This window comes from Phlebotomus argentipes, unplaced genomic scaffold (assembly GCF_947086385.1).
Source record: "Phlebotomus argentipes unplaced genomic scaffold, Phlebotomus argentipes genome assembly contig_15, whole genome shotgun sequence".
In the NCBI taxonomy this organism is placed as follows: domain Eukaryota; kingdom Metazoa; phylum Arthropoda; class Insecta; order Diptera; family Psychodidae; genus Phlebotomus; species Phlebotomus argentipes.
This window is the reverse complement of record NW_026776181.1, coordinates 16,740,001-16,764,904: the sequence shown is the minus strand read 5'-3', so window position 1 is coordinate 16,764,904 and position 24,904 is coordinate 16,740,001. Positions and strand designations below refer to the sequence as shown.

General features: G+C 50.4%; 8 protein-coding genes and 1 pseudogene across 10 annotated transcripts in view; 4 read left to right on the top strand and 5 right to left on the bottom strand.

The window, feature by feature from the left end:
• Nucleotides 1-222: 222 nt before the first annotated feature.
• On the bottom strand, nt 223-6,234 carry LOC132262597 (rapamycin-insensitive companion of mTOR). Its single transcript, XM_059761908.1, has 7 exons — nt 6,081-6,234; nt 5,818-6,016; nt 5,213-5,758; nt 3,292-5,029; nt 3,064-3,227; nt 1,646-3,000; nt 223-1,584 (listed from the first exon to the last, which is right to left on the bottom strand). The coding sequence occupies exons 1-7, from the start codon at nt 6,127-6,129 to the stop codon at nt 395-397; spliced, it is 5,241 nt and encodes a 1,746-aa protein (XP_059617891.1). The 5' UTR covers nt 6,130-6,234; the 3' UTR covers nt 223-394.
• Nucleotides 6,235-6,365: 131 nt separating this feature from the next.
• On the top strand, nt 6,366-9,210 carry LOC132261993 (SWI/SNF-related matrix-associated actin-dependent regulator of chromatin subfamily A containing DEAD/H box 1 homolog). Its single transcript, XM_059761086.1, has 3 exons — nt 6,366-6,572; nt 6,642-9,026; nt 9,086-9,210. Exons 1-3 carry the CDS (start codon nt 6,515-6,517, stop codon nt 9,208-9,210), a joined length of 2,568 nt encoding a protein of 855 aa, XP_059617069.1. The 5' UTR covers nt 6,366-6,514.
• Nucleotides 9,211-11,319: 2,109 nt separating this feature from the next.
• LOC132261994 (uncharacterized) lies at nt 11,320-14,945 on the top strand. Of its 2 annotated transcripts, none has more exons than XM_059761088.1 (7): nt 11,320-11,554; nt 11,617-11,701; nt 11,972-12,215; nt 12,641-12,954; nt 13,034-13,148; nt 13,727-13,939; nt 14,002-14,945. In XM_059761088.1, the coding sequence occupies exons 1-7, from the start codon at nt 11,332-11,334 to the stop codon at nt 14,224-14,226; spliced, it is 1,419 nt and encodes a 472-aa protein (XP_059617071.1). In that variant the 5' UTR covers nt 11,320-11,331; the 3' UTR covers nt 14,227-14,945. The 2 variants fall into 2 exon arrangements, with proteins under 2 accessions (XP_059617071.1, XP_059617072.1); XM_059761089.1 differs by having other exon boundaries at nt 11,330-11,554; nt 11,635-11,701.
• Nucleotides 14,946-15,868: 923 nt separating this feature from the next.
• Nucleotides 15,869-18,948, top strand: LOC132262869 (uncharacterized). The gene is made up of 2 exons (XM_059762324.1): nt 15,869-16,451; nt 16,538-18,948. The coding sequence occupies exons 1-2, from the start codon at nt 16,440-16,442 to the stop codon at nt 18,554-18,556; spliced, it is 2,031 nt and encodes a 676-aa protein (XP_059618307.1). The 5' UTR covers nt 15,869-16,439; the 3' UTR covers nt 18,557-18,948.
• Nucleotides 18,949-19,373: 425 nt separating this feature from the next.
• On the bottom strand, nt 19,374-20,624 carry LOC132262878 (REPTOR-binding partner). Of its 2 annotated transcripts, none has more exons than XM_059762341.1 (4): nt 20,481-20,624; nt 20,115-20,259; nt 19,908-20,029; nt 19,374-19,846 (listed from the first exon to the last, which is right to left on the bottom strand). In XM_059762341.1, the coding sequence occupies exons 1-4, from the start codon at nt 20,526-20,528 to the stop codon at nt 19,754-19,756; spliced, it is 408 nt and encodes a 135-aa protein (XP_059618324.1). In that variant the 5' UTR covers nt 20,529-20,624; the 3' UTR covers nt 19,374-19,753. The 2 variants fall into 2 exon arrangements, with proteins under 2 accessions (XP_059618324.1, XP_059618325.1); XM_059762342.1 differs by having other exon boundaries at nt 19,597-19,846; nt 20,115-20,196.
• Nucleotides 20,625-21,890: 1,266 nt separating this feature from the next.
• LOC132262877 (translocon-associated protein subunit gamma) lies at nt 21,891-22,682 on the bottom strand. The gene is made up of 2 exons (XM_059762339.1): nt 22,462-22,682; nt 21,891-22,404 (listed from the first exon to the last, which is right to left on the bottom strand). Exons 1-2 carry the CDS (start codon nt 22,601-22,603, stop codon nt 21,983-21,985), a joined length of 564 nt encoding a protein of 187 aa, XP_059618322.1. The 5' UTR covers nt 22,604-22,682; the 3' UTR covers nt 21,891-21,982.
• An 82-nt stretch (nt 22,683-22,764) lies between these two features.
• On the bottom strand, nt 22,765-23,312 carry LOC132262881 (histone H2B-like). The gene has a single exon (XM_059762345.1). The coding sequence runs from the start codon at nt 23,276-23,278 to the stop codon at nt 22,907-22,909; it is 372 nt and encodes a 123-aa protein (XP_059618328.1). The 5' UTR covers nt 23,279-23,312; the 3' UTR covers nt 22,765-22,906.
• Nucleotides 23,313-23,345: 33 nt separating this feature from the next.
• On the top strand, nt 23,346-24,081 carry LOC132262517 (histone H2A-like; annotated as a pseudogene).
• A 411-nt stretch (nt 24,082-24,492) lies between these two features.
• The window catches only part of LOC132262515 (histone H1-like), a 753-nt gene continuing 341 nt past the window's right edge, over nt 24,493-24,904 (bottom strand). The window contains exon 1 of the mRNA XM_059761794.1: nt 24,493-24,904. This exon is cut by the window's right edge and continues 341 nt beyond it. Coding sequence (XP_059617777.1) covers nt 24,568-24,904 — 337 coding nt within the window. The 3' untranslated portion in view covers nt 24,493-24,567.

Sequence of the window (24,904 nt, the reverse complement as noted above, 5' to 3'; positions counted from 1 at the left end):
CGCGGAAAAGAACTAAGATCCAGTCTTGCCTTTTCAATCTCTGTGACCTCATAACGCTGTCCTCTCTCTACTCAGCGGCGAGCCGTTAAAACGTAAACAAATAGGTCGAAACGCGAGAAGCCAGCAGAGAGATGAAGAACTGTTCTTGGCGCCTCTGCATCTCGGCATGTTGTCAAGGAGGCCAATCAATAAAACGCCGAAAGCTTTGAGAGCAACTTGGCGCACTTAAATAATCATTATATTAATTCATATTTAGAAAAAAAAATCATATAAAGTAACAATTCAAGTGAAATAAATTCGAATCGAAAGTGTATGCAGTGGAAAGGCTCCTCCTCAGCAAGAGAGGAACACATTTCCAAAGACATCTCTCAAATTACGCGCACACTTCCTGCGGCTACTTCTTCTCCTCTCGCCTGGGCCGCGGCAGCGAAGCCTCTGATTTGTATGTCTGTAAGCGTTTCTCGCAGTAAAGGCTGCCCGTGCTGAAGGCTGCGGACGACAGATCCTTCAGGCCGTCCTCGAAGATGCCCACATACCACGTGGGCGAGTAGTCCTTCTTCCTGTTCCTGTCCGTGATGGGGAACTTGTTGTGGGTGCACGTCAGATCTAGTTCCAGCGTGTTGAAGCGCGGCCTCATCGCCCAATCGCCCCTCTTCTGACTCTCCGGCGGCTCGTGGCAATCCACCTTCACCACCTTCGTTGACTTCCCATTGTCCAGCAGATTCTCCACACTCGTCTCATACACACTGGCCAGAGGCGGCGACTTGAGGCCCAATTTGGTGGACTTCTGGAACGCCACCGGCCAATTCTGCGCCGCCGAAGTGTTTGCCACATCAGCAGCATCAACTTCATCCACACCCGGTCGATCAGGCTCCACAATCTCCAACTCCAGACGAATCCCTTTGGCGCTATCGCCATCCTCTCGCTCTCGTCGCTGCACAATCTCATTAGCCTCACTGTAGAAACTGTCATAGTCGAGATCCAGGAAGAGCTCCTGCAGGAATCTCCTCGCATTCTGCCGATAAGTATTCCTGCCCATCGACTTGCAGATCTCAGAGTACAGACAAATGTCCTGAAACGAGTACGGATGCTTCTGCTTCAGCTCCAACAGCGAAATCTTCGACTGCTTGCTCCACAGCGGATTCGCCATTCGCTGCACATATCGCAGAATACTCGCCGTTATCCTATCCGGCATGCTCTCCTCACTCAGCACACTCTCTGGCGAATGGAAGCTAATGTCCGACAGCTGCAGCAGCGAATTGTGCTGACTCTTGCGCCGGATATTGATGTCACTGTCTGTGCGCGGATGCAAGCGATTGATCTTCGATCGACAGCAGTGCAGACAATTGCTCCTGTTGTGCTTTCCCGCCCACTTCGATCGCTTGCTATTTGTCGAAATGTCAGACAAACTGCTCACGGAACTCTCATCACCCTCACCAATGCCATCCACGAGGAATTGCTGCTTCAGCACCAGCAAATTGTTCATCTCACCAACTTCCACATCTTGCGTACACCGAGACACATACGTCGTGCTCGTGTTGCGCTTCGGGAACAAATCCAGGATGTTTCGCGGAAGACAGATGCCTACAATTTAACAGCGTCATTAGCAAATTTGCGCTTCTTTAAATGACACAATACATCCTACCTGAATAACACGGTCCTTTGCAGTCATTCGATGACATGAGCTTCAAGGAACTGGACACCGATTTGGGTGATGAAAGATCGTCATTCTTAAAGCTTGACGACGGCGTGAGACTGAATCCTTGTCTATCGAGACTCCTCACTTTCAGCGATCGCTGCTGATCACTCAATTCCAACTTATTCGTCCGCAGAATCACGTCATCCATCATCTCGGCCAGCTCATCAGCCGCCGATTCCGACAGCATCGGCCGCTGATGTCGCCTGAGCGAGCGCAACTTTGCATAACCCTCCAAATCCTGCGGACTGATGGTATTCTCGCGAATAGGCACGCCTGTCAGGGAGATCTTCCTCAGTCTCTTCTCACTCGGCTTCCGAATGTCCAGGAGATTCGATGTCGACGGAATGGGACTGAGTGTTTGCTGCAGATCACCAATGATATTCTTCCCCACAATTGAGTCACAACTGCTCACGCCGGATGTGTTAGAATCCGTGCCAGAGTTGAAACGCGTCCTATTCGTCACCGTGATGAGACTCAGTCCATCCGAAGTCTTACTCTCCGACAGTGATCTCATGTGCTTGGCATTTGCACGCGTCGCCAGACTCTCCGGCAACGTGCGTGACTTCGATTTGGGCGTCACTCCTTCGTCCGTCGCCTCCGAAATGTGAATACTGGTGTCATAGAACTCATCGAACTTCAGCTTGCTCTCATTGGCCTCATCAAAGTAGAACGACGTCTCGGCCGTTGTCCCAAAATCCACCACATTCTCCTCAATGCCACGATAATTGTACGGCGGCATGTCACCAATTTGATGCCTTATCGGCGTCAAGTGCTTGGAGAACCAATCTTCAGGCTCACACACTGGCCAAATGGTGTTCCTATTGTGTCTCACACACATCCAATCCAACTTGAACAGGATATTCGCACCCGCACTCGTGCTGCCAATCAATCCCAGCACATTCAGTGCCGTCGCCCTCACTGAATACACTTCACAGTGCTTCGCCAGGAAGATGATCTTCTCGTACACACGCGATATGGGATCATTGAGATACTCCACACCTTCGGCACTCGTTGACACATGCCCAAGCGCCCAGATGGCCGACTTCAGCGTCAAACTCTCCATCTCATCCGTACACACGCCCTGCGACAGGATCTCAATGAGTTTCGGCAGATTGCCGTGCTTCTGCAGAATCACCATGCCGGCGCTCGTCTGCACCAGCTGTCCATAGAGATGTGGCAAGACATTGGGCGGGATTGTTGTGGGACGCGTCGAACAGCACCGTCGACTGTACGTTCCGTCCTCGTTCTTCGTGTGCAGCGTGAGACTTGAGTGAATATCCGCCTCCAGGAGGAGAACATACCTGAAACAGCAACAGTGCATGAGGAAAAGTGTCAGAAAATCTCACTAATCACTCAAAACTCACCTCTTGTTGTAACTGTTGGCCCAGTATTTGGTTTGCTCCACAATATTGGCATTGATGTGATTCAATCCCTTGATGGTGGAGTAGAATCTCACTTTCACCAGCTTCCCAGCATCTCCAAGACTAGCCAATGGTGGCCACATGCTCACGAGTTCATTCAAGTAGAGCTGAAAGAAGAAAAACACATTAATTAGCCACTCTTGAAACGCATTAATCAATTGATTGTCTCACCGGTTCGTGGCAAGCCTCTTCGAGGATCTCCAGAGCAGCATTCACGACACTCTGCTCCGTGTCCTTTGTCTGATTCACCAGCATCGACAGTCCCCACATCTCGAAGTTCGGTATCTTGGCACGCATCAGCACGAGTAGGAACTGCGTGGCGTACAATCTGCCGCTCCTGTTCACCGCCTCCGTGAGCGCCTTCTCCAGAATCTGCCTCGGCATGGGACTGCGCGAGTAGTCGAGCCCCGAGACGATGAGCTTGTTGTAGCACACGTGATTCGTCGTGGTGACCAAGTGCCTGAGCTGATTGAAGATGTCCGTGTTCTTCAGAATGTTTATCCCGTGATCGCTGCGACACATGCGTCCGATGAGGAGGAAATACTGCTGGCACATCGTGCTGACCATGTGCTGTGGACTGAACAGGCAATCGTGAGCGCTGCGTGACGTCGAGATGGCCTGCAGGTGGGAATTGATGTCCGCGAAGAGGTCCGTCAAGTGCCTGAGCGACTCCAGCGAGTACGTGTACTTGTGCACCTTGAACTGCGTCCCGCCGTCCTGACACCGCAGCAGCCAATCCACCAGCTCCACACCCGCCAGCACAGTGGCCGGCACATGCCTGCCATGTCCGAGATCCTGATGCGAGAACCGATTGTTGCTGGGCTTGAAGTAGTGCACAAGACGCCTCACGAAGCGACACTGATTGTCGTCCATCTTCAGCAGACTGTCCGACTTGAGAATGGCCACAATGATGTCCCAATCCCACACATTTCCATCCTTGTTCAGCAGCACATTGGACTCCTTCAGCAGTCGATCACTCACTTCCTTGCCAGAGTCAAATAAATGCAGCAATTTGCTGCGCTTAAAGCTTCCCGACTTCTTAATGGTGCCGAGTTTGCTGCTTCCACTGCCATTCACACTGCCCTCACCACCCAAATCTCCAGCTCCGGAAGTGCTTGACGATCCCACCGAGTCGTGCCTCTTCCTCTCCAGCGTCCCACTGAAGCGACTCGTGAGCAGGAGCGTCGGATTGTCACTCATGCCACTTATCTCCCGCTTGAACAGCTTCGTGTGCACAATACTTCCGCTCTGGATGATGCTGTCCAGGAAGAGGGAACACGAGGCCGGCCGATTCTTCATGATCTGGTGCAGATCCTGCAGAGCAGCCACGGCCGCCGTCGCCTGGTGATTCCCCTGGGCGGCGTGCGTGATGAGTGTTGGCAGAGATGGACTCGTGTTGCAGATGTCCGCCGGCAAGAGTGTGTGCATGAGATGCAGCAGTCGCCCGAGGAGAACTGTCGCTCTCACCGAGATGAACGTGTCACTGGAGACAATCACCTCGCCCAGAGCGTCCAGCAGACCCGCCTCCAGGAAGCAGTACAGCAGGAGAGCCAGATGAATCTCACACGGATTTGGCACGCGACTGGCGAGTGTGGGCAACACACTCCTGCCCTCCATTGCCACGAATCCCTCACTGAGGCGCCAGCTGTCCTGGAAGTCCGCCGGATCCACCACGGAGAGCGCCACAGAGTACTCATCCGTCCACACAGGCTGCGGCAACTCCAGCAATTCGTACAGCAAGTCCAGAATGGACTTCCTCACCTCCAGCTGATTCAGATACAACACATCCACGATCGCCTTCAGGCCAGACGGTTTGCTCGGATCACAGAACTCAATGGTGCCAGCCCAGCTTCTAAGTACAGACAGGAGTGCCAGGCGACTGCAGGTGAACCGCAGATCTCGGGCATCTCTGAAAGAGAGCGCGACAGAGAGAGAGAGAGAGAGAGAAGCGTGTCAAAACACAGCCACAGACTGCCCCGGAATGAGTCCGGAAGTGTAAAAGTCTAAAAATACGCATTGAAAATACCCGCGGAAACAATAAACAAGACCGCATTCGAGAGTCGTGCAAATTGCGCGGCTATTTTCGACTCACTTGTTCTTATCCATGATGCCCAGCCGGTATGTGAAGTCACAGTAGGGCGCCGCCAGGCACTCGAGGCGCACGCCGGCGATGTTGCGCGTGTGGGGCCACTCGAGCAGGTGCAGCAGCACGCCGCACAGGCTCTCCGCGATGCGCGGACTGTGGCACTCGAGGAGGTTGCGCGTGATCGCGCTCACGCCGCCGCACACGATCAGCAGCACGGGATTGAGGACTCCGAACTCGCACAGCACGGCCAGACAGGAGCGCAGCATCCGGTCGCCATCCTCGCTGCCACTCTCCACCAGCGACACGAGACACCGCACGATCACGGGACTGATGAGGTGCGACGCCAGGCTCAGCATCCGGCGGATCAGCTTCAGCGCCTGCACGCGCTCCTCCTCGTTCTTCAGCACAATGTCCAGACTCCGGCACACGAGGTGCGACAGCTGCAGGTCGTTGAAGGACTGGACATCCTTCGGACTGGACATGAGGTGTCGCACGGCTCTGAGCGCAGCTGCCCGGACTTGTGTGAACGGATGCACGAGGCTGGGGGAAATGCTGCAAGCACACAAGTGGCGTTAGTGATTGGGAGGGCAGCACAGGAGAGAGCTACTCACCAGTAGAGGAAGTCCTCCACGGAGAAGCCAAGGGATTGTGGCTCCCTGACTTGCTGTAACAGCTTCACGAGGGCATTCAGGAGGTTGAGACGCTTGTGCTCGCTGGTGGCACGGAAGCTGAGCGCCTGGTAGATGTCGAAGGCATTCTCTGCGTCACTCTTTGCGGCATTCAACTTGTAGCAATCCTCCGGCGGTCGTCCTGTGGACAGGAAGTGAGTGTGATTGGGAAATGGCACAAATTACGCATCTCTGGGCATTTTTACCTTTCGACCGCATACTTCTATTTCGCAGCATCCAGCTTGATATAGCCATCGCACGCACGATCTGTCAACAGTGTGGCTGTCGCACAATACCTTTCACCCCTTTTCACGCTGTCTCGATGGATATTTTCACGAGTTTTTACACTTTTTCGCCCTTTTGCACAATATATTTTCCGTATCCGGGTGACAGCGCACTGCCAAAATATCGTCCACCGAGATTACGCCAGAGGCGCTGATGGCGGCGAAGAGCGAGCATCGCTTCGCGCCCAACTCGGCGGCAGTCGGCTCTAGATTTTTTGGATCTCTACACGCGTTTCTTCGGGCAAAATTGTGTAGTGTATTTATCCGTATTTTTGGTATTATTGTGAAATATTTCCTATCTTGAGCCACATCTAAACTACTCCTTAGTTGCTGCGTAAACATATTCTGCCACTACAATGTCTCTCCGAAACGTACGCATCCAGAAACATCTCCACCAACCAGCCGTGAACGCAGGTGAGAAAAGTCACTTTGGCTAATGGCGTGATGAGAAAATTGCCATTTACCTCACTTTTTCTGCTGTAGTTTCGGACGGTGCGGCGCGGAAGCGAAAGCTCAGTGAGGAGGATGGCGTGGAGCATATGCTGAGCAAGGAGCGGAGGCTTCTGGTGTCGCCTGAGAAGGCCAAGCCGGCGCCACTGACGCTCAAGGAGAAGGAGATTATGCTGCAGACCTTCCGTCGTCTGGAGCCCACAGTGCCGCTCCTGGAGTCCCAGGACTGCCTCGTGCAGTCCAACTGGGACCTGGAGAGGGCCAGGCAGATGGTGCGTGGGCGGACGGCGAGACCTCTGCAGCCCACGTCATCCGCCTCATCGACATCTTCCGGATACTCTTCCAGCGGCTCCTCGTCGACGAAGAAGGCGGCTCCCACGCCGCACGCGAAGAAGACGCACCACCACGAGTCGGTGAGCGATGACAGTGAGGATCCGGACGCCAATCAGCCCACGGACAAGGTGTTCGACAGTGATATGGACAGTGACGAGGAGGCGCCGGATTACATGTCGAAAGATCGCAAGGCTGTGCTCAAGTACATCAACGAGTCGAATCTGCAGCAGCTGGTGGTGATCAAGACGTGCTCGCTGAAGAAGGCGCAGGCGCTCGTTGAGTCCCGTCCGTACGTGAATTGGACCAGTCTCGTGAACACCGTGCAGAGCAATCGTCACTTGTCCACGGATATTCTCAACAATTGCCAGGATCTGCTGAAGAGGCGCAAGAACATCTCCACCATCATGAAGAAGTGCACGAAGATGGTGAACAGACTGGAGAACGCGGTGTCCAAGGGCGCTGGGCTGATGAAGCAGCCCGCAATCCTCAATGAATCCCTGCAGTTGGCGGAATATCAGATGATCGGCCTCAACTGGCTCACTGTGATGCACAATGAGAAGATGAATGGCATCCTGGCGGACGAAATGGGCCTCGGGAAGACCATCCAGGTGATCGCCTTCCTGGCCTACCTCAAGGAGAACGGCCTGGCGAAGCGGACCCACTTGATCGTGGTGCCCTCGTCCACGCTCAACAACTGGGAGCAGGAGATCGTCAGGTGGTGCCCCACAATTGTGATGGAGAAGTACTATGGCTCGCTGGAGGAGCGCAAGAATCTCCGCATCCGCTGGGCTCGCGGTGGCCTCGAGGGCGTTGACGTCGTGCTGACCACTTATCACATGGTGGCGTCGCTGCCAGAGGAGCGGAAGATGTTCCGCACGACGCAGCTGCACTATGTGGTGTTCGACGAGGCGCACATGCTGAAGAACATGACGACGCAGCGCTACGAGTACTTGGACAAGATCAACTCCGAGCGGCGCATCCTGCTCACTGGCACGCCGCTGCAGAACAATCTGCTGGAGCTGATGTCGCTGCTGTGCTTCGTGATGCCGTCGCTGTTCGCCAAGCGCCAGGAGGACATTCGCAATCTCTTCTCGCGCAATGCCAAGAACCAGGTGAAGCTGGAGGACGAGGAGGAGGGCAGCGCGAATGGGAATGGTAGCGAGACGACGTTCAAACAGAACCAGATTGAGCAGGCGAAGAGGATCATGAAGCCGTTCGTGCTGCGACGCCTGAAGCGGGATGTGCTGAAGTATTTGCCGCCAAAGACTGACGAGGTGAAACTCATTCCAATGACAGAGGCTCAGGAGGAGAAGTACAGGCGTCTGGTGGAGATGTACACGCTGGACTCGGGCGTGGTGAGAGGCACGGCGGAGCTGAATGGGCTGTCGATCATGATGGAGATGCGGAAGCTGGCCAATCATCCGCTCCTCCTGCGCTATCACTACACCGATGGCAAACTCAGGGACATTGCCAGGCGACTGGCGATCGATGGGCAGTTCAAGGCCAGCCATCCTGACCACATCTACGAAGACCTCCTGTGGCGCTCGGACTTCTACATTCACCAGCTGACGCTCAAGTATCGCACCATTGCGGACTATCGCTTGCCGATGGAGTTGATTGTGGAGTCGGGGAAGTTCCATGTGCTGGACAAGATGCTGCCGAAGCTGAAGGCGGACGGACACCGTGTGCTCATCTTCAGCCAGTTCACCATCATGATGGACATCCTGGAGGCGTACATGAAGATTCGCGACATCGACTGTCTGCGTCTCGATGGGAGCACGAATGTCAGCGATCGGCAGGATCTGATTGACAGCTACAATGCCAACAATGACGTGTTCGTCTTCCTCCTGTCCACGCGCGCCGGCGGACTGGGCATCAATCTCACGGCGGCCGACACTGTGATCATCCATGACATCGACTTCAATCCCTACAATGACAAGCAGGCTGAGGATCGCTGCCACCGCATGGGCCAGACGAAGCCGGTGCACATCTACAAGTTCATCTCGAAGGGGACCATCGAGGAGGGCATGCAAATGGTGGCGCAGGACAAGCTGAAGCTGGAACAGGAAGTCACCAGTGTGAACGGTGAGTTTTTCTTCCCCGCGTTTTGTTGCTTTTTGATCTCATTTTCTTCCCTGTTTCAGAGGATTCACCGGAGGAGGAGCGGAAATGTATGGTGAGGTTGCTGACAATGTCTCTGGGCATGAATGCTGACAGAGCTGAGAAGCTTCTTGCGTCCGGCACGAAAGGGAGGAAGTTTGAAGAGTGAAAAAGCAGGGCATTTTAGGTGTTAGTAGAGTGAAATTATTAATGCTAGTTAGATAGGTGAAAAAGGCAGACATTTCAATTAAAGATATATTTTGTCACACACATTTAATTTTATACAAGATGAAAAACAAGAGAATCATTATAGGGAAAAAGAGTGAAAACCAGAGATATTGAGTTTGTCTCCTTTGGAATTGTTTCCCCCCTTTTTTTTGCTGTAAATAAATCTTGAATGCAAAATGTGAGTCAGAAGAGTTGCGCGACGCCTAATGAAAAGGCCTCTCCTATAGTTCCGCCAGAGTGTGTGCTGAGAGAGCAGTGGAGACTCTATTCTGAGCGATCTGTGCGCGAGAGTGTTTTCGAGGCGAGAGACAATTTTCAGTATCTCGAAAAGCATCCGACACGAAACAAGCGCCGAATTTATCCATTAAGGAAAAAGAGAGAGAGGAGAAGCGTTTAGGAAGAAGTGAGAAGCGGTAAAGAAAGCTGATTTTGGTGGAGTTTTTTCTCACTTAGAAGACACACGCGAGGGGGAGGGAAAAGTGCTAATTTCTGCGACTTAGAGATGTGATTTGTGCACCTAGTTTTTGACTTAAAAACGAGGTGCGCGAGTGGCGATCACGCGGGGTGGTGATCGTGAGTCAGGAAGGAAGAGATTTCACAGTCACAGCATTCCAATTTGCTTCAGGCAATCTCGATGGGAAATTTCATGAAGCCAAAGAGAAAAGATGCTTGAAGTCTTGTGGTGTGTGCCTTTCGCTAAAAATATTGTGTCTCTATTTTTGGATGTGGATGAATAATTATGAATTTAGAATTACATCTAATCACATCCCAGTGCCAGTGTGGTCGTGAGCGAGCGAGAGAGGGAGAGAGAGAGAGTGTGAAAATGCCTTTCCTCGTGGGTTTTCCCACTGAGAAGAGATCCTCTGATGTGTTCTCTTCCTGGATATGAACTTCTCTCGCAACTGCGCCGAAAAGAGTGTGTGATTCACATGATTTCTGCCCTCGGCTGAATAACAAATAATTCGGTGATTCTTGGTGGCCGAATGAGAGTTTTGCTGTTCACTCACATTATAATGCACCTACGCAAGTGACGAACACTCCATTGGGAAATTATACAGACACACAGAGACAATTGTGTTATTCTAATTTACCTTTTCAGGAGGTCTTTTCAATGGATTTCTAGTGGAAGAATGCAAAAGAGATCGTCAATTCTCACTTTATAATATTCTTAACTGTTATTATTCAGTCTTCTCTTTCTATTTTGTCTGTTTTATTGCAATCAATTTTGCAAAAAAAAAACAGACACATTGAATTGCTTTCGGTGGTTTATTAATTTCTGATAAGAACTGTAATATCTTTTCAAACGTGCGTTTGTGTAGTTTGTATAGCCAAATTGAACTGTAAACGCGCTGTAAGATATTTTTTCCCGAGAGTGTCTCTCTCTCGCCGAGAGTCGTCAATCAGGGGCGCACAGAAATCTCTGTGACGATGAGGATTTGTTCCATTTTTTCTGCCCCACACACTCTTGAGAAGAGCTTGAGAATCTCTCTCTGTGCGTGAAGAGAAAATGTGAACCTGAGAAAGATTTGCACGCGGTTTTCACCGCTGACGATCTGAAATTGGGCAAAATCGGCAAAATGAGCGAAGAAAAAAAGTGTCGCGGAGACAATGAAGTTGCCAGTTTGGTTGATTGCATTGAACGACAACGCCCACAGTTGACAATATATGATTCTCTCGTGTGTACGCAGCGATACATAATGTACGGAGCTATTAACTAATATTATTAGGCATAGAGAAGACTGTATGACTGTGTGACTTCTCTGGCACATGCTGTAAAATTGCGTCATCGAAAGTGCGCGAAAATCAAATGATTTCGTATCTCATCTCTTCCCTCACGATCACCACAGATCGCTGCTGCGTGGAGTTTTGTGATAGAGAGCAGAGAGTCTCTGTGCCGACAAAGGAAGAAGAAGAAAAGGACCCAAATGTGATATTTCTCTAGTATTCTATACACGCTACTTTTATTGTGATTTTTGACTTTGGAGTTTGTAGGCGAAAGTTATAAGTTAAGTGTGCGCGAGAGAGAGAGATTGGGAAGTGATTGGTTGTTACATGTTGAGCGATGGCCGATCAGTCGACTGGGGCTGGTCAGAATGGGGAGCTGAAGAAGTCACCGGCCGCCGCCGGGCTGGGCATCATCCGTGAGCGGAGCTTCGTGCGCACGCCCAACCATCAGCAGCAGATGAAGCGGCGCAGCCTGATGCAGCTGCATCCGCAGCAGACGCAGCAGCAGCACGCACAGCAGATGCGCATGAAGCCCGCGCTGGAGATCTACAGGCCGCCGAGTAAGTTCACCCGCCGCCGCCACGTGATCTCCCTTTGCCTAACGCTCTCGCATTAACGAAAGATCCCCATCGCATTGCAGACGTCCGCATCGATGGACTCGCGCAGAACAAACTCAACGTGCACGCGCAGGAATTCACCATGAACAGGTAGATAATTTCAGTGTTTCCGCCTTGAGACGCATTCTCGTTCGTCTTCTTATTAAATTAATTAATTAATGGCAGCTGACAATATAAGCTATAGAAATCGTAAAGTTGCAGAGCGAATTCGTAGCTTTTACGAACTGAAATAGGAAGTCTGTAAAGTTGCAACGCCCCTTAAAGCTTTCTGAGATCTTTTCTGGTTTCTCAGTCTCAAAGATCATAAATAGCAGAGCATAAACAGCCAAAAAGACAGATTACTTATGCGCCACTTTGCAGGTCGGGCGTGAATATGTTCGCGCCGACTGGGAACAACCTGCAGCACTCCAAGTCCAGCAGCAACATGCAGCAGCCGTTCGGCGCCAGGCCGCACCCGCAGATGACGCTGAACAATCTCACGGGCCACAGGACGGCCATCCTGCTGTCGCATCCCCTGCAGATGGGGCAGCTCAGCATGGGCATGGCCATGCCGGCGTCCCAGATGCCCCTCGTCAACTCCCAGTCCAGCGGAAATATCTTGCATGTAAGAATTGGCGAAATCTCCCAAAAGCAAAAAAAAAGTAAAACTTATTCGTTTGAGCTATTCCAACTGATAAATCGCTTAATTGCGCGTTTGCATCTTAGATTTGGTTTACCTCTGAATTGGTGCGTAAAGTTTCTTCAATCGATCAATCATTCAGCCAATTAAGCCTTGCTTAGCTCTGCATTTCTATTTAAACCACAACGAGCAATTGCACCCAAGGTTAATAGCGTCAATGCTAAAAATGATTATTCTGTCGAAAAAAAAAGTGCAATTTTTCAGCAGAGTGTTGAGGCGGAAATATGAAAACACACGCGTGGAATAGTCAAGCGACGAGGGTGTGACTGAAATACGAATTGGCGTGTGTGCAAGTGATGTAATTACACTTGGCACGGAGAATTTTCACCTGATTTGCCGTGTCTTTGCAGTCCGCCCCAAGGGTTAAATTCGCACCGGAGCCGCAGATTGTCCACACGCCGGCGAGTCAGGCCAGCACGCAGCAGAACTACCCGAATCCCAATCCTCTGCAGCGATCGAAGAGCCTCTCGTCCGCCGACACCATCGCGCGCGGCATCGCGGGCTTGGGCCTCGCGCTGGGAAACGAAGCGACAGACATTGGCAGCTTTCCGCCAGACATACAGTCACTCGTGGACAAAGCCACGGAAGATCCCAACCAGCTGAACGCGAGGAATCTGATGGAACTGGCCTGTCATGTAATGCAGAGAGCCGTGGAAGCTCGACGGTATGCGATTTATGAGGCGATATATTGTGGCGCACATTTAATGCTTCAACACAACGCCATTCTCTTTTTCTTTGTCCAGATATGCGCTTCCCATTTCCCGCTTGTGCATCGCCATTGTGGCCAAGGAGAGGAAAGAGACGTTCCTCGAAGCGCTGCTCAACACGTGTCGGCAGTGGTTCCAAGAGAGAGACAAGGTGTGGACTTATTCAACACTTCCTTTCCGCCTAATCAACTTTTATTCAATGAGGAACTCCTAAGACAAGGCCATTGATTTGAATATATTGAATTACTTTCATATAAGTTCGCAAAAAGAGAAATGAAGTCATTTCTTAGGAAAAAACAGCATTTTGTCACGCTCTCAACCTACATTGTATCGCCGGAAAGCGGGGAATAATTCTGTGAATTCTATTTATCTTTCATTCAATGGTTTTTAGAGATTTTTACCCACAAAATGTGGGCTAAAAATCTGAACACGACTTCAGATTACTTGAATAACCAGAATTTAACCAAAAACTAACTGAAATCTAACTGACATCTTGAAAATTCACATCTTCATACAATACTTTATGATTTTCTTCTGCTGAAAATGTACTTTTGCGTATTTTTCTTGATCATAATCCTTTCATTATCTTCTTTTTTATTTCTAACTCAAAATCTCCCCCTTGAATCTCTTGACATTCTCCTAAATTCTTTAATGACTTGATGATGCTAAGAAATACGTTGAATTGAAAGAAAACTAAGAACAATTCATCTTTTCCACTTCCCTGGATAGATTCTGGGACCGGCGCCAAACACCAGGAACAACTCACGACCACGATTCACTGCCTTCATGGCCTTCCTCACGGAGATGTTCTGCCAGCTGAAGAGGCGACAATTGCAGCTGCGCACGCAGTGTGACGGCGCTCCTCCGACGCTCGTCCTGCTCACGCTCCTGTCCAAGTGCTGCGAGGACGCTGTGCGTCCGCCCATCAGATCCCTCTCGGAGGCAAGTGTGCCCTTCCAGCCACATCCTGAACCTCTGAATCACACGCTTTTCGTCCTTTGCAGATCGAGTGCCTGTTCTACGTGCTCACGTGCATCGGACGCGATCTGGAGATGCATCTGGCGCCTCAGCTGGAGTCCCTGCTGGCGTCCGTGCGCGACGCCTTCCTCAACTCGGCCTCCTCGTCGCCGGCCATCCGGCGGACGCTGCTGCAGCTGATCGAGCTGCAGGCGTCGCGCTGGCAGCTGCCCGGCAACACTGTCCTGTACTACTATCCCTCGTCGAAGTGATGCGGCCGGGCGTGTTTCACTTGCGATTGAAGGCATTTAAATCAACCTCTCTCTCTCTCTCTCTCTGTGCTATTCTTCTTCACATGATGAGCTATTTTCTTGCGTGGAATGCAAGAAAATAGCTCCTGAGCGAAACACAAGAGCAAATGAGCGTTAAATTGGCGAGTGAAAAACCTCATTATCTTGTAGATGTGTGTACAATTCTGTGCTGATGAACAAAAAGGTGTGTAATATTTACAGTTTTTATTATGAATTATTGCATAGTGATAGCGAAAGTTTCAAAGTCTCAAAGTGAATTTCAATATTGAAAGACCATCAATTTCGGCACTTATTATTTTATATAACACTCTGCAATGTGGAGAGAGGAGAAGAAGCACAAACAGCATCTCTTCATCTCTCCTCCAACATTTGTGCCATTTTGTCCATGAAATTCTCAAAAACTTTACAATACTAAAAAACAACAAAATAATGATTAATTTCCAAACTAGTCCAACTAGTCATAATCTTTGCTCCTTCTTTATTTTTGTCATTGTAAACAAAAATTAGTCATGAAGTTATTTTTTCCTCTTTTTACCCATGAAATTCTCTCTTTTTCTCTCTCATGCAAAAACCAAGCATAGAAAGTCTTTTATTTGAATTTAATTTAATTATTTTCTCTCCTCCTTGAAATATCATTTACAACTTATAATTTTTTTTCCAATAAATTATTTAATTTCCAACTTTTGGTGTTTCAAATGCGCACTTTTTTTCACCCTTTTCCTCACCTCGTCGATATGTAAATTTATAGGATTTTTCAACTCGCCGCGCGAGAAAGTGCAAATGCGTGTGAAATTCACTTTGCTTTTTTGCCAGCGATGTTAAAAATGCATAATTTTTTCCACACATTCCTAGGAATTATGATCAATATTTGTCAAATTAATAATTGGCATTGAATTCTTCTCATTCGACTCGGGATTCGAAATGTATTTATTGTGCGATATTTTGTGTTACATTTTAGGTATTAGAAAAAAAATACATCTTCGCGAAAAAGATTGTGTGTTTGTGCTGCGAAGCGAGGCAACAACAAAAATTTTTACCAAAAGTGTTGGTGAACAATTTTTGATGCATTTCATGAACTCTAAACATGATACGCAATTTGTTTTACATTTCATGAATAAATAGCAGCGCAATTTGCGTAAAATTTTAATACCTGTACTTCGCGCACATTTACATTTATTATAAGATCAAACTTTGCGCACATTGTATTGTTTTAATATCAATTGAATCGCTTCACCAGTTCACGAAAGAGTTCATCTGACAAGAATCTCTTTGCATATAAAACATTGCGGAAACATTTTGGAGTCAAGATAGTCAAGAGGAACTTTGAAAGAATGAGTTTTCCTCAAGTTCAGAGACATTTTCACGGATTCAAGATGCAATTTTAGACGTTTTTATCTTGCAAATGTCGTGAAAAAGAGTCTCAAAATAAGGTTTTTTTTTCAAACTCAAGCTGGTTAAGATCCTAAGCCTCCTAAGCCAAAAACCATGAATTAAATTCATCGCTTTTGTTAAATCACTCTTGAGGATCATCAAGGTAAACAATCTCTGGCTCAGAGTCAATGATCTCGCCAGTTCTTCAGCCTGACGCGGTTGTTCTCTGGCCAAAAACATCTCTTCTCCGCGAAGCTTTCTTCTCTTTTTCACTTTCATGCCAAAGGAATCATCGCGGCGTGTCTCAATTAATGTTGGGTGAAGAAAACAAAATGGAAAACCTGTGCTTTTTCTCTTTTTTTGCTCTGGACAAAAAGAAAATGCAGCTGAACGGAAAGGTGATTCACATGGCGAACGCACAAACACACTCTTCTCCCGGGTCATCATCAGTGATTCCTCCAACAATGGCTATGAGAGATGATTGTGGGATGTGCGCGCTGGTGGCGATTTTGAAAACAATACCAGCTCATGAGGGCGACTCTCGCGCGCGCGCGCGCCGATCAATGGCAAGAAGGCAGACAGCGTTTCTTCTTCGGCTCTGGTGTGCTTCACATGCAAGCGCGCACTTGCACTCCAGTGCATCTGGTCGTGTTTGGGAGTGAGGCGAAAGTCAATTATCGCTAATTATTTCGCCACCTCCCCCACAGAAGGGCGCCAAGTGGAGCATTGAGGCTATATAAATGCGGGAGTCTCGCGAGGAATCTCAACAGTAAACTTGTTTCGCTGGCGCTAGGTAGATCGAAATGAAGTTTACGGTAAGGATAATTGAAAGTGATAAAGTGTCTGTGTCCCTTTGTGTGTTTTGTGCGAGTGATGAAGGAGTGTTCTTTTCCCATTTCAGGGACTCTTCCTCTTAGTTCTATCAGCTGCGACGATCGCTGCGTCCGTGGAGGATGGTCAAAAACAGATCGAAAGTGCAGATGAGTTAGCAAGTGGTGGTGATCTCGATGGGGCCGAGTCCGTCGTGCAGGAGGACCAAGTGCCGGCCGCGTCCTATCGCGTCGAGAGGCAGTGGAAGGTGAAGCCAGTGAAGAAGTCCCTGCCGGGCGGCGGGAAGCGCGTCACAGTGCACATCGTGGAGACGGGTGGCGGCGGCGGCGGCGGCCCCAAGAAGAGCACCAAAGGCGCAGCGAAGTCGCCGCAGAAGAAGACACAGCAGCAGAGCAAGAGCACACTCACGACCACACCCGCACCGCCCACGCAAAACAGCCCCAAAGGCAAGGGTAGTCATCGTATCGATAGTCACACCCACTCCGAGGAGGTTCACGAGATCATCCTGCCCGCCGAGCAGGAGATCCTCGCCGGCCACACCGAGCAGCAGCTGGTCTTCCCGCAGACCAAGTACCAGATCATCAGCGCTGACGCGGAGACGCAGGAGACCAGGAAGGAGGAGCCGCCGCGCGAGAGGATCAAGATCAAGCACCACCACCACCATCACCACCACAACCACGTCAAGACGGTGGTGAAGAAGGTGCCCGTGGAGATTCCAGTGGAGAAGCTCGTGCATGTGCCCGTGGAGAAGCTGGTGCACGTGCCGAAGCCCTATCCGGTGGAGAAGCTCGTGGAGAAGGTGGTGCACGTGCCAGTGGAGAAGATCGTGCACGTGCCGAAGCCAGTACCTGTGGAGAAGGTGGTGGAGAAGGTGGTGCACATTCCCGTGCCCAAGATCATCGAGAAGCCCGTGCCCTACGAGAAGATCGTGGAGAAGATCGTGCACGTGCCCAAGATCATTGAGAAGGAGCGGAAGGTGCCCGTTGAAGTGAAGGTGCCGTATCCCGTGGAGAGACTCGTGCACGTCCCCAAGCCCTATCCGGTGGAGAAGATCGTGGAGAAGGTGGTGCAGGTGCCAATTCCCAAGCCCTATCCTGTTGTCAAGCACATCCACGTGCCCGTGGAGGTGAAGGTGCCAGTTCCGGTGCACAAACCGGTGCCGGTGCCAGTCGAGAGGAAGATCAAGGTTCCCGTGGAGGTGGAGCGCAAGATCAAGGTGCCTGTTCCCTATCCTGTCAAGGTGGAGGTGGAGAAGAAGGTGCCTGTGCCGTATCCTGTCAAGGTGCCCGTGAAGGTCTTCATTCCGCAGCCGTATCCAGTGGAGAAGAAGGTTGAGGTGAAGGTCAGAGACTATCCTCCAGTGTCCTCCTCCTTCAAGAGCACCTACCACAGGGAGCCTTCTTACCACCAAAAGGAGCCTTCTTATCATCAAAAGGAGCCTATTTACCTCCAAAAGGAGCCCTCTTACCACCAAAAGGAATCTTCTTACCACCACAAGGAGCCTTCGTACCACAAGGAGCCGTCCTACAAGGAGTCTTCCTACTTCAAGGATCCCTCCTATCTCAAGGACCCCTACCCGAAGGAGACCTATCCCAAGGAGTACATCAAGGACGCGCCCACGGCCAGCGACTACCAAGCCGAGAGCTACGCGTACTACAGCACGCAGCCCACGGGGCCGCAGCTGAGCGACCAGTCGCCCTACGGCACGGAGAACACCTTCACGCAGTACAGCCAGCCGCCCACGGCGCCCAACGAGCACCTCTTCAGCGTGGAGTCGGCCTACCAGGTGCCGCAGTACCCCAACGAGTACCAGAAGCAGGACAGCTTCTTCAACACCGGCGAGGCGCGCATTCAGCCCGTGTCGATGGACGCGGACACGTCGGCGAGCGACATGAGCCAGCAGTTCGTGGCGCCGCCCGCCGAGGCGTCGGGCTTCCAAATCAACGTGCCAGATCCCGGCCAGGCCGAGTCCATGCCCTTCTCCGCCAGCGACGCCGGCTACCAGCCCATGCACCTGCTGCCGCTGCACATGGACGACTTCCACGGCGTCTCTCCCGAGGCCGCGGGCTTTTCGCTGGTGCAGGAGTGATTTAGTGAATTGGACTTGTGAGAGACTTAGACGAGAGACTGCCACGACGCTAGTTTAGCTCATATCAGAGTTATTTTGTAATTTAAAACCAACACAAAACACCCTCAACCGAACACTTCTTCTCTCTCTGTTCCATAGATTAACGGTAAGGTCACAAGATTGGGTCTCTTTGAGGATTGGGAAGGACAAGCAAAAAGAGCGACGAAGCAGGGAGGATACTTTAGCGATCTTCCCTCACCCCAAGAAAAACTTGATTATAAAAGTAAGAAGTGAGAAATTTTGGGGCGCGAAAAATGGGGAAAACTGGCGCAAAAAATTGTATGAAAAATCGTGTAAATGTGATATATGAGAAAATGCTGAAAAAAAGATACAAAATAAAAAAGATATTTAATTACAAAAGCGAGAGTCTTTCATATCTTCAAACACAGACAAACGCACGCAAATTGCGGGGCGCGCGTTAATTGGGAGAAAATCCATCATTTTCACCCTCACTGACTTCACGTGAGAAAATCCACAAGACTCTCGCTCTCGAGAGATTTCTCCCACAATTACAAGCCTGTAAATGCCTGTAAATACCTCTTGATCGCCTACAATAAAAAACTAATCTCGAGTACTTTCATTACTGTTCACACATCAATTCTCACGCCTGAGAATCAATTGATTGCAAATTGGCCAAATTCAGCAAATTGAGTCGCCCGAGAGGGAGAAATTGAGGCTAAAAGCTCATTAAATTGTTGATTATAATCGTGGATTTTTATTCAAGATTTTGAATCACGATCTTTATCGCATATAAATTGCTTGATTCCAATCTAGGGGGTTTAAATGCATGATTTTGTAGGATTTTTACATAATCCAGAAGGGATTTTTCAGCTTTGCTGTTCTCTTTCTTGTAGTCGCCAAAAGTATTATCTTAAGCACTGAAAGAGAAACTGAAGAAAATGCCTTTTATGATGCCACACAAATACTTTCTGGAAGGATCACAGAAGACTAACAGGGAATTTCGAAGATTCTCGAGGCTCAGACTCAAGCCAGAGAGCATCGCAGGTCAAGGAGTAGAGCCATAAAAATATATTATCTCTCTTCTCAGGTTGAACATATCAAAAATAATTACAATAATTCAATCGGATAGACACACATTTGAACGCGCGCAGTTTAGCAATGCATTTTTGGGGAAAAATACCTCGTCAGCGTCGCCCGCTACTCGTGCTTCACGGCTCCCATCTCCTCCAGGATGGCCTGCAGATTGTCCGGCACTCGGCCAGCGTCCAGATCCAGGGCCAGCTGACGGTACTGCAAGCAAACGAGTTTGTCAAGTGGGCAAAAAGGTCTCTCCTTTTGTCCTCAAATTTACCCTCTCCAATTCGTTTCTGAGCGTGAGCACGGCCTTCTCCCGATCCGACACCAGCTCTTCCAGATACTGATAACGAAGTTTCTTTCTGGCCCTGCACTCCCTGGCGCTCTGACGGCTTCTCTCTGCTCAATGTTAAAATCCTTCTGTTAGTGTCTTCGTCTTGTGATTTTGGTGAGTTTTTCTTTTGTCCTGTGAAAATTCACTCACCTAATTTCGCCTTCATGTCAATTTTCTCCGTGGACGCTTTCCTTCCCGGCTTTCGACCGCGCTTTCCCGTCTCTTTGCGCTCCTGCAAGACATTCAACACCTCAATTGCCTCACTCTGTGGCTCTTCGAGCGCTTTGTTCGCGGCCTGACATTCAGCATGCGAAAAACACAGGAAAATATATGCGCAATTGTTTTCCTTGATGTTTTTCTCCGCCAATTTGGGCATTTTCCATGAATGATTTCCCAACCCTCGCATTGATAACGGTTCAAGAAGCTCTCATAATGCATTTTTCACCCCCAAAAGCGTGCTTGATAGTGAAAATTTGGACAAATATTGAGAAAAAGCAGGAAAAATCTTCAACTCACTGGTTGAGCAGAAACCTCCTCTGTATTCACAATATCCTCGTAATCCATGATGTGATTGCAATTCAGAGATCTTCCTTAAGCACTAATCACGCAATTTGTGATGAAAAACTAAATTTTCACTGGTATTTTTGCACTTTTCCAGTCCAAACTTCCGTCTGTGTTGCTTTTCGCTGAAACCATCAACTTCATCGATTTTCTGTGTGCTGTTGTCAAAAAGTCATCGATTACACTGCTAAAAATGAGCTCATCGAGGATTCGTGATGTAACGGCTGTCGACCCTGATGTGATCTACCGCGGGAAGCTGGAAAATTCCGGGCGCAAAATGAAGTCCGACGACAGGCAATTCTGGTGTGTCTGGAGGAATGAGTATGTGGTGGGAAAGGTGCTAGCTCCAGGAAAGGGTGAGAAAGTGTGCTTCCGGATCATCGATCTGACCACGCTGAACTTCCGCGTGTCGAAGATTCCCATTGATCGGAAGTTGAGGCAGGAGAACGGAACCTATTTGCAACTGTTCCACCTCTATCGCGACTGCATCCTCAATCTGGCTATTGTGGACTCTGGCATGGGAGAGTCGCTTGTGTTTCTGGAATACGACCTCAACACCTTCCTCACCACCTATCATCCGGCTCTGTCCATGGACACGCGCGGTTTCGTGCGCGAGATGACGCCCCAGAACACCGTTCTGTGGCGTGACTACTTCTACTTCGTGCGCAGCGTCGTTCTGGAGAGCGACTGCCGCAAGATCCACGCCGAAGTGTACCGATACAATCTGCTGAAGAAAGGGAAGCTGCGCTGCATCAGTCGTCTGCCTGAGAACCGCGCTCGCGGAGCATTCGTCAACGTGACCTTCGATGCCATTGAGAGCGACCGAGCCGGGATTGTCCTGTTCGGCGTGAAGACGCCTCTGGCGCCGCCGTACTCGGAGAAAGTGGCTCTCCTGGATGTCAGGAGGAATAGCTGGACACTCTTCCCGTTTCGCATCAGGCGGAAGACCTATACGCCGTGCGCGTCGCTGGAGAAGACGTTCCTGGCCGAGAGTGGAGGAGATCTGCTGTTCATCAAGCGCACGCAAGAGCTGGAACTTTGGCTGCATCACATCTACACGCGCAAATCCACTCTCATGACCAAGATTACGGGCCTGTACGTCGAGCTCGTACATCGGCTCTCAAGCAACAACATCCTAATCATCACCAGGTGCAACGATGAGTTCTACCTGATCCGGAAGGGTCAGAGGGCGCCGCCGAGGCTGACTCAACTCGCCGCCGACTGCATGAGACGACACAACATGCACAAACCCACCAACTTACAGTTGAAAAGGGACGGAATGAATCGGAAGTTCTTCAACAATCTCTTCAGGTGATCGAAGCCCGCTCCAGAGCCTTGAATAGCCGAAAAAGTGCAAAGTTCGAGTATTCATGGAATCTTTCTTGATCTCTCGAAATTAAATACAAATAAACTGAGATGACGAAGTCTTAATGGGCAGGGAGGGTCACCTGGACAGCTTATGAGGACTTGCCGGTGGAGAGCAGCGCCAGGAGGCCTCCGGCGCCGGTCACGGACACGATGTAGTTGAACGTGGGCGAAGCCGTGCGCAGAACGTAGAAGCTCACGAAGACGACGATGGCCAGGAATAGCGCGTTGTTGTAGAAAATGGAGAAAGTCGTGGCCTCGTAGTCGGCCACATCGTTCTTCTTCCACAGGATCCTCTCGTCCTTGTCCTTGCGGCTCAACTTCTTGTCATCGGCGAGGAGTTTTGTCATCTCCCGCGTCACTGCGTCCTCGCGCTTCACGGCGAATTTGTGCTTCAGTGCGAATTTCGTGTTCCTGTACGCCATGGCGATCAGGAAAGTGGTCAGTCCAGTCACGGCGACGAAGAAGACGACCGAGGCCATGAGATCAATCATGTGGATTCGCCAGAAGAGCCCTGGAAGACAAGGAAATCAGCCCGCTGTCCAACTCCCGGAATCCACGCAATACTCACAAATGGGAATCGCAGAGATAATCAAGGCGTTTCCGTAGAACAACGCCGAAGACTTTGTGCTCACATTGCGACTGAAGTCCTGCAGGAGCAGCTCCTCTTCCTTGGTGAATCCCGAACTCTTAGGCGCAGCCTGTGTAACCATTTTTCCGGCGAGAGCAAACTCTACTGACTCGATATTGACGAACCGCAAACGTGGACTGTACGTGGAGCGATGCCAGCGCCGACGTCACAGCGGCAAGAAATACAATTATTGGCCTGTGGGACGAAAGTGGGACAGCGTCTTTCGTCGAATTTGGGACGACTAAGGGGGAAATATCTCTCGATTTATTTACGATTTTCAGGCTAGGCAAAAAAGTTTCAAGTAATTCTCTACGAATGAGATTTGTGGCCCTGAAAAGGGCCGTTTTGTGGTCTCGTGCGTGCGTACAAGAAGGAAGGAAGCGCTCTACTTGGAGCTGGTGTACTTGGTCACGGCCTTCGTGCCTTCACTCACGGCGTGCTTGGCCAACTCGCCGGGCAGCAGCAGGCGCACGGCGGTCTGGATCTCGCGACTCGTGATGGTCGAGCGCTTGTTGTAGTGAGCGAGACGCGACGCCTCGGCGGCGATGCGCTCGAAGATGTCGTTCACGAAGCTGTTCATGATGCTCATGGCCTTGCTGCTGATGCCCGTGTCCGGGTGGACCTGCTTCAGCACCTTGTAGATGTAGATGGCGTAGCTCTCCTTGCGCTTGCGCTTCTTCTTCTTGTCCGACTTCGAGATGTTCTTCTGGGCCTTCCCGGCCTTCTTCGCAGCCTTTCCGCTTGTCTTGGGCGCCATAGTGTCAGAGCGAAACCGATGGAGTTGCGATCGAAACTGTGCCGTTTGATGGGTGTCTCTCGGTTTTATGGGCACGATTTCCCCAGACGGACAGGGACGCTTCGGTCGCTCTTCGCACTCGCTCGCACTCCGTCTCGCTCTCGCACGCGCAAAGCATCGTGCTGCTGCGCTGCTCGCCGAGGCGATCCGATGTCGACGGCAGTCCCGTAATTCGCGGGGCGCTGCAGTATAGTAAATGGGAGCGGGATGGGCCGCCATTTTTCATTACTCTTCTTGAGCTCGCTCGATTTACTTCGTGTGACTTCAGTTCTTGTCGAAGTAAAACAACTTGGCCGAAATGGTCCTGGACGCGGAAAGGGAGGAAAAGTTAAGGGAAAGGCGAAGACACGTTCCAACCGTGCTGGGCTTCAGTTCCCAGTGGGACGTATCCACCGTCTGCTGCGCAAAGGGAACTACGCCGAACGCGTTGGCGCTGGAGCTCCTGTCTATTTGGCCGCCGTGATGGAATATCTGGCCGCCGAAGTGCTCGAGTTGGCCGGCAATGCTGCCCGTGACAATAAGAAAACGAGGATCATTCCGCGTCATCTGCAGTTGGCCATCCGCAACGACGAGGAGCTGAACAAGCTTCTGTCTGGCGTCACCATTGCCCAAGGCGGCGTCCTGCCCAACATTCAGTCCAGGCCGTGCTGCTGCCCAAGAAGACCGAGAGAAGACATACATCGCTCGTCAACTGCAAACATCGCCAGCAAAAAACGCCCCCTTTTTCAGGGCGACAAAAGCATTCCATAGAGAATTTCCGATGAGCTCAACCATTCTCGCATGAGAATTTATTCAAAAATAAATAAAACATTTTATCAATAAATGCATGACAAAATACGTCTCGATTCTTGATGACAAATGAAATGACTCACTGCAAAGCCATCAAATATGAGAATTTGCCTCAGATTCGCCTGTTTCTCAAATTGAAGTCCCGCAAATCCTAATCAAACAGTCTTGGCAACGTGCCAAACTTTGCTCCCGGCGCAAAATCAATTCATTTTATTACCTCCTAAAAGGTGACAGGAATTAAAACCGAGTCCTGCATGCTTTTTCCTGGGCTGCGGTCCAAAGCATTTGTACACAAAATAAATAAATATATTTATCCCCCCAAAGGCTTCGCTTGCGCGAGGCAATAAATTATGGAAAGGTTTTCATGGCAATTCTTTACGCATGTCTTGATAGCCCTGAGAAGGGCTGTTTTTCTGGGGTCCCAATGTGGGAAAGATGATGGAAGACGCTGAGCTGCTGCTTTACTTCTTCTTGGCCGCCGTCTTCTTCGGCGCCGCGGCCTTCTTCGGCGATCCCGTCTTCTTGGGCTTCGGCACCTTCGGCTTCGTGCCCGCCGACTTCGCGGACGCCTTCGTGGGCTTCTGCTTGGGCGCCACCTTCTTCTTCGCCGGAGACGCAACTTTCTTCGCGGCCTTCTTCTCGCCGCTGGGCTTCTTCGCCGCCACGGCCTTCTTGGCCGCCGCCGTGGGCTTCTTCTTGGGCGACGCCGGGCTCTTCTTCACCTTCTTCTCGCCGGCCGACGTCTTCTTGGACGGGCCGCGCGGCTTCTTCGCCACGGGCTTCTCGCTCTTGCTCGGC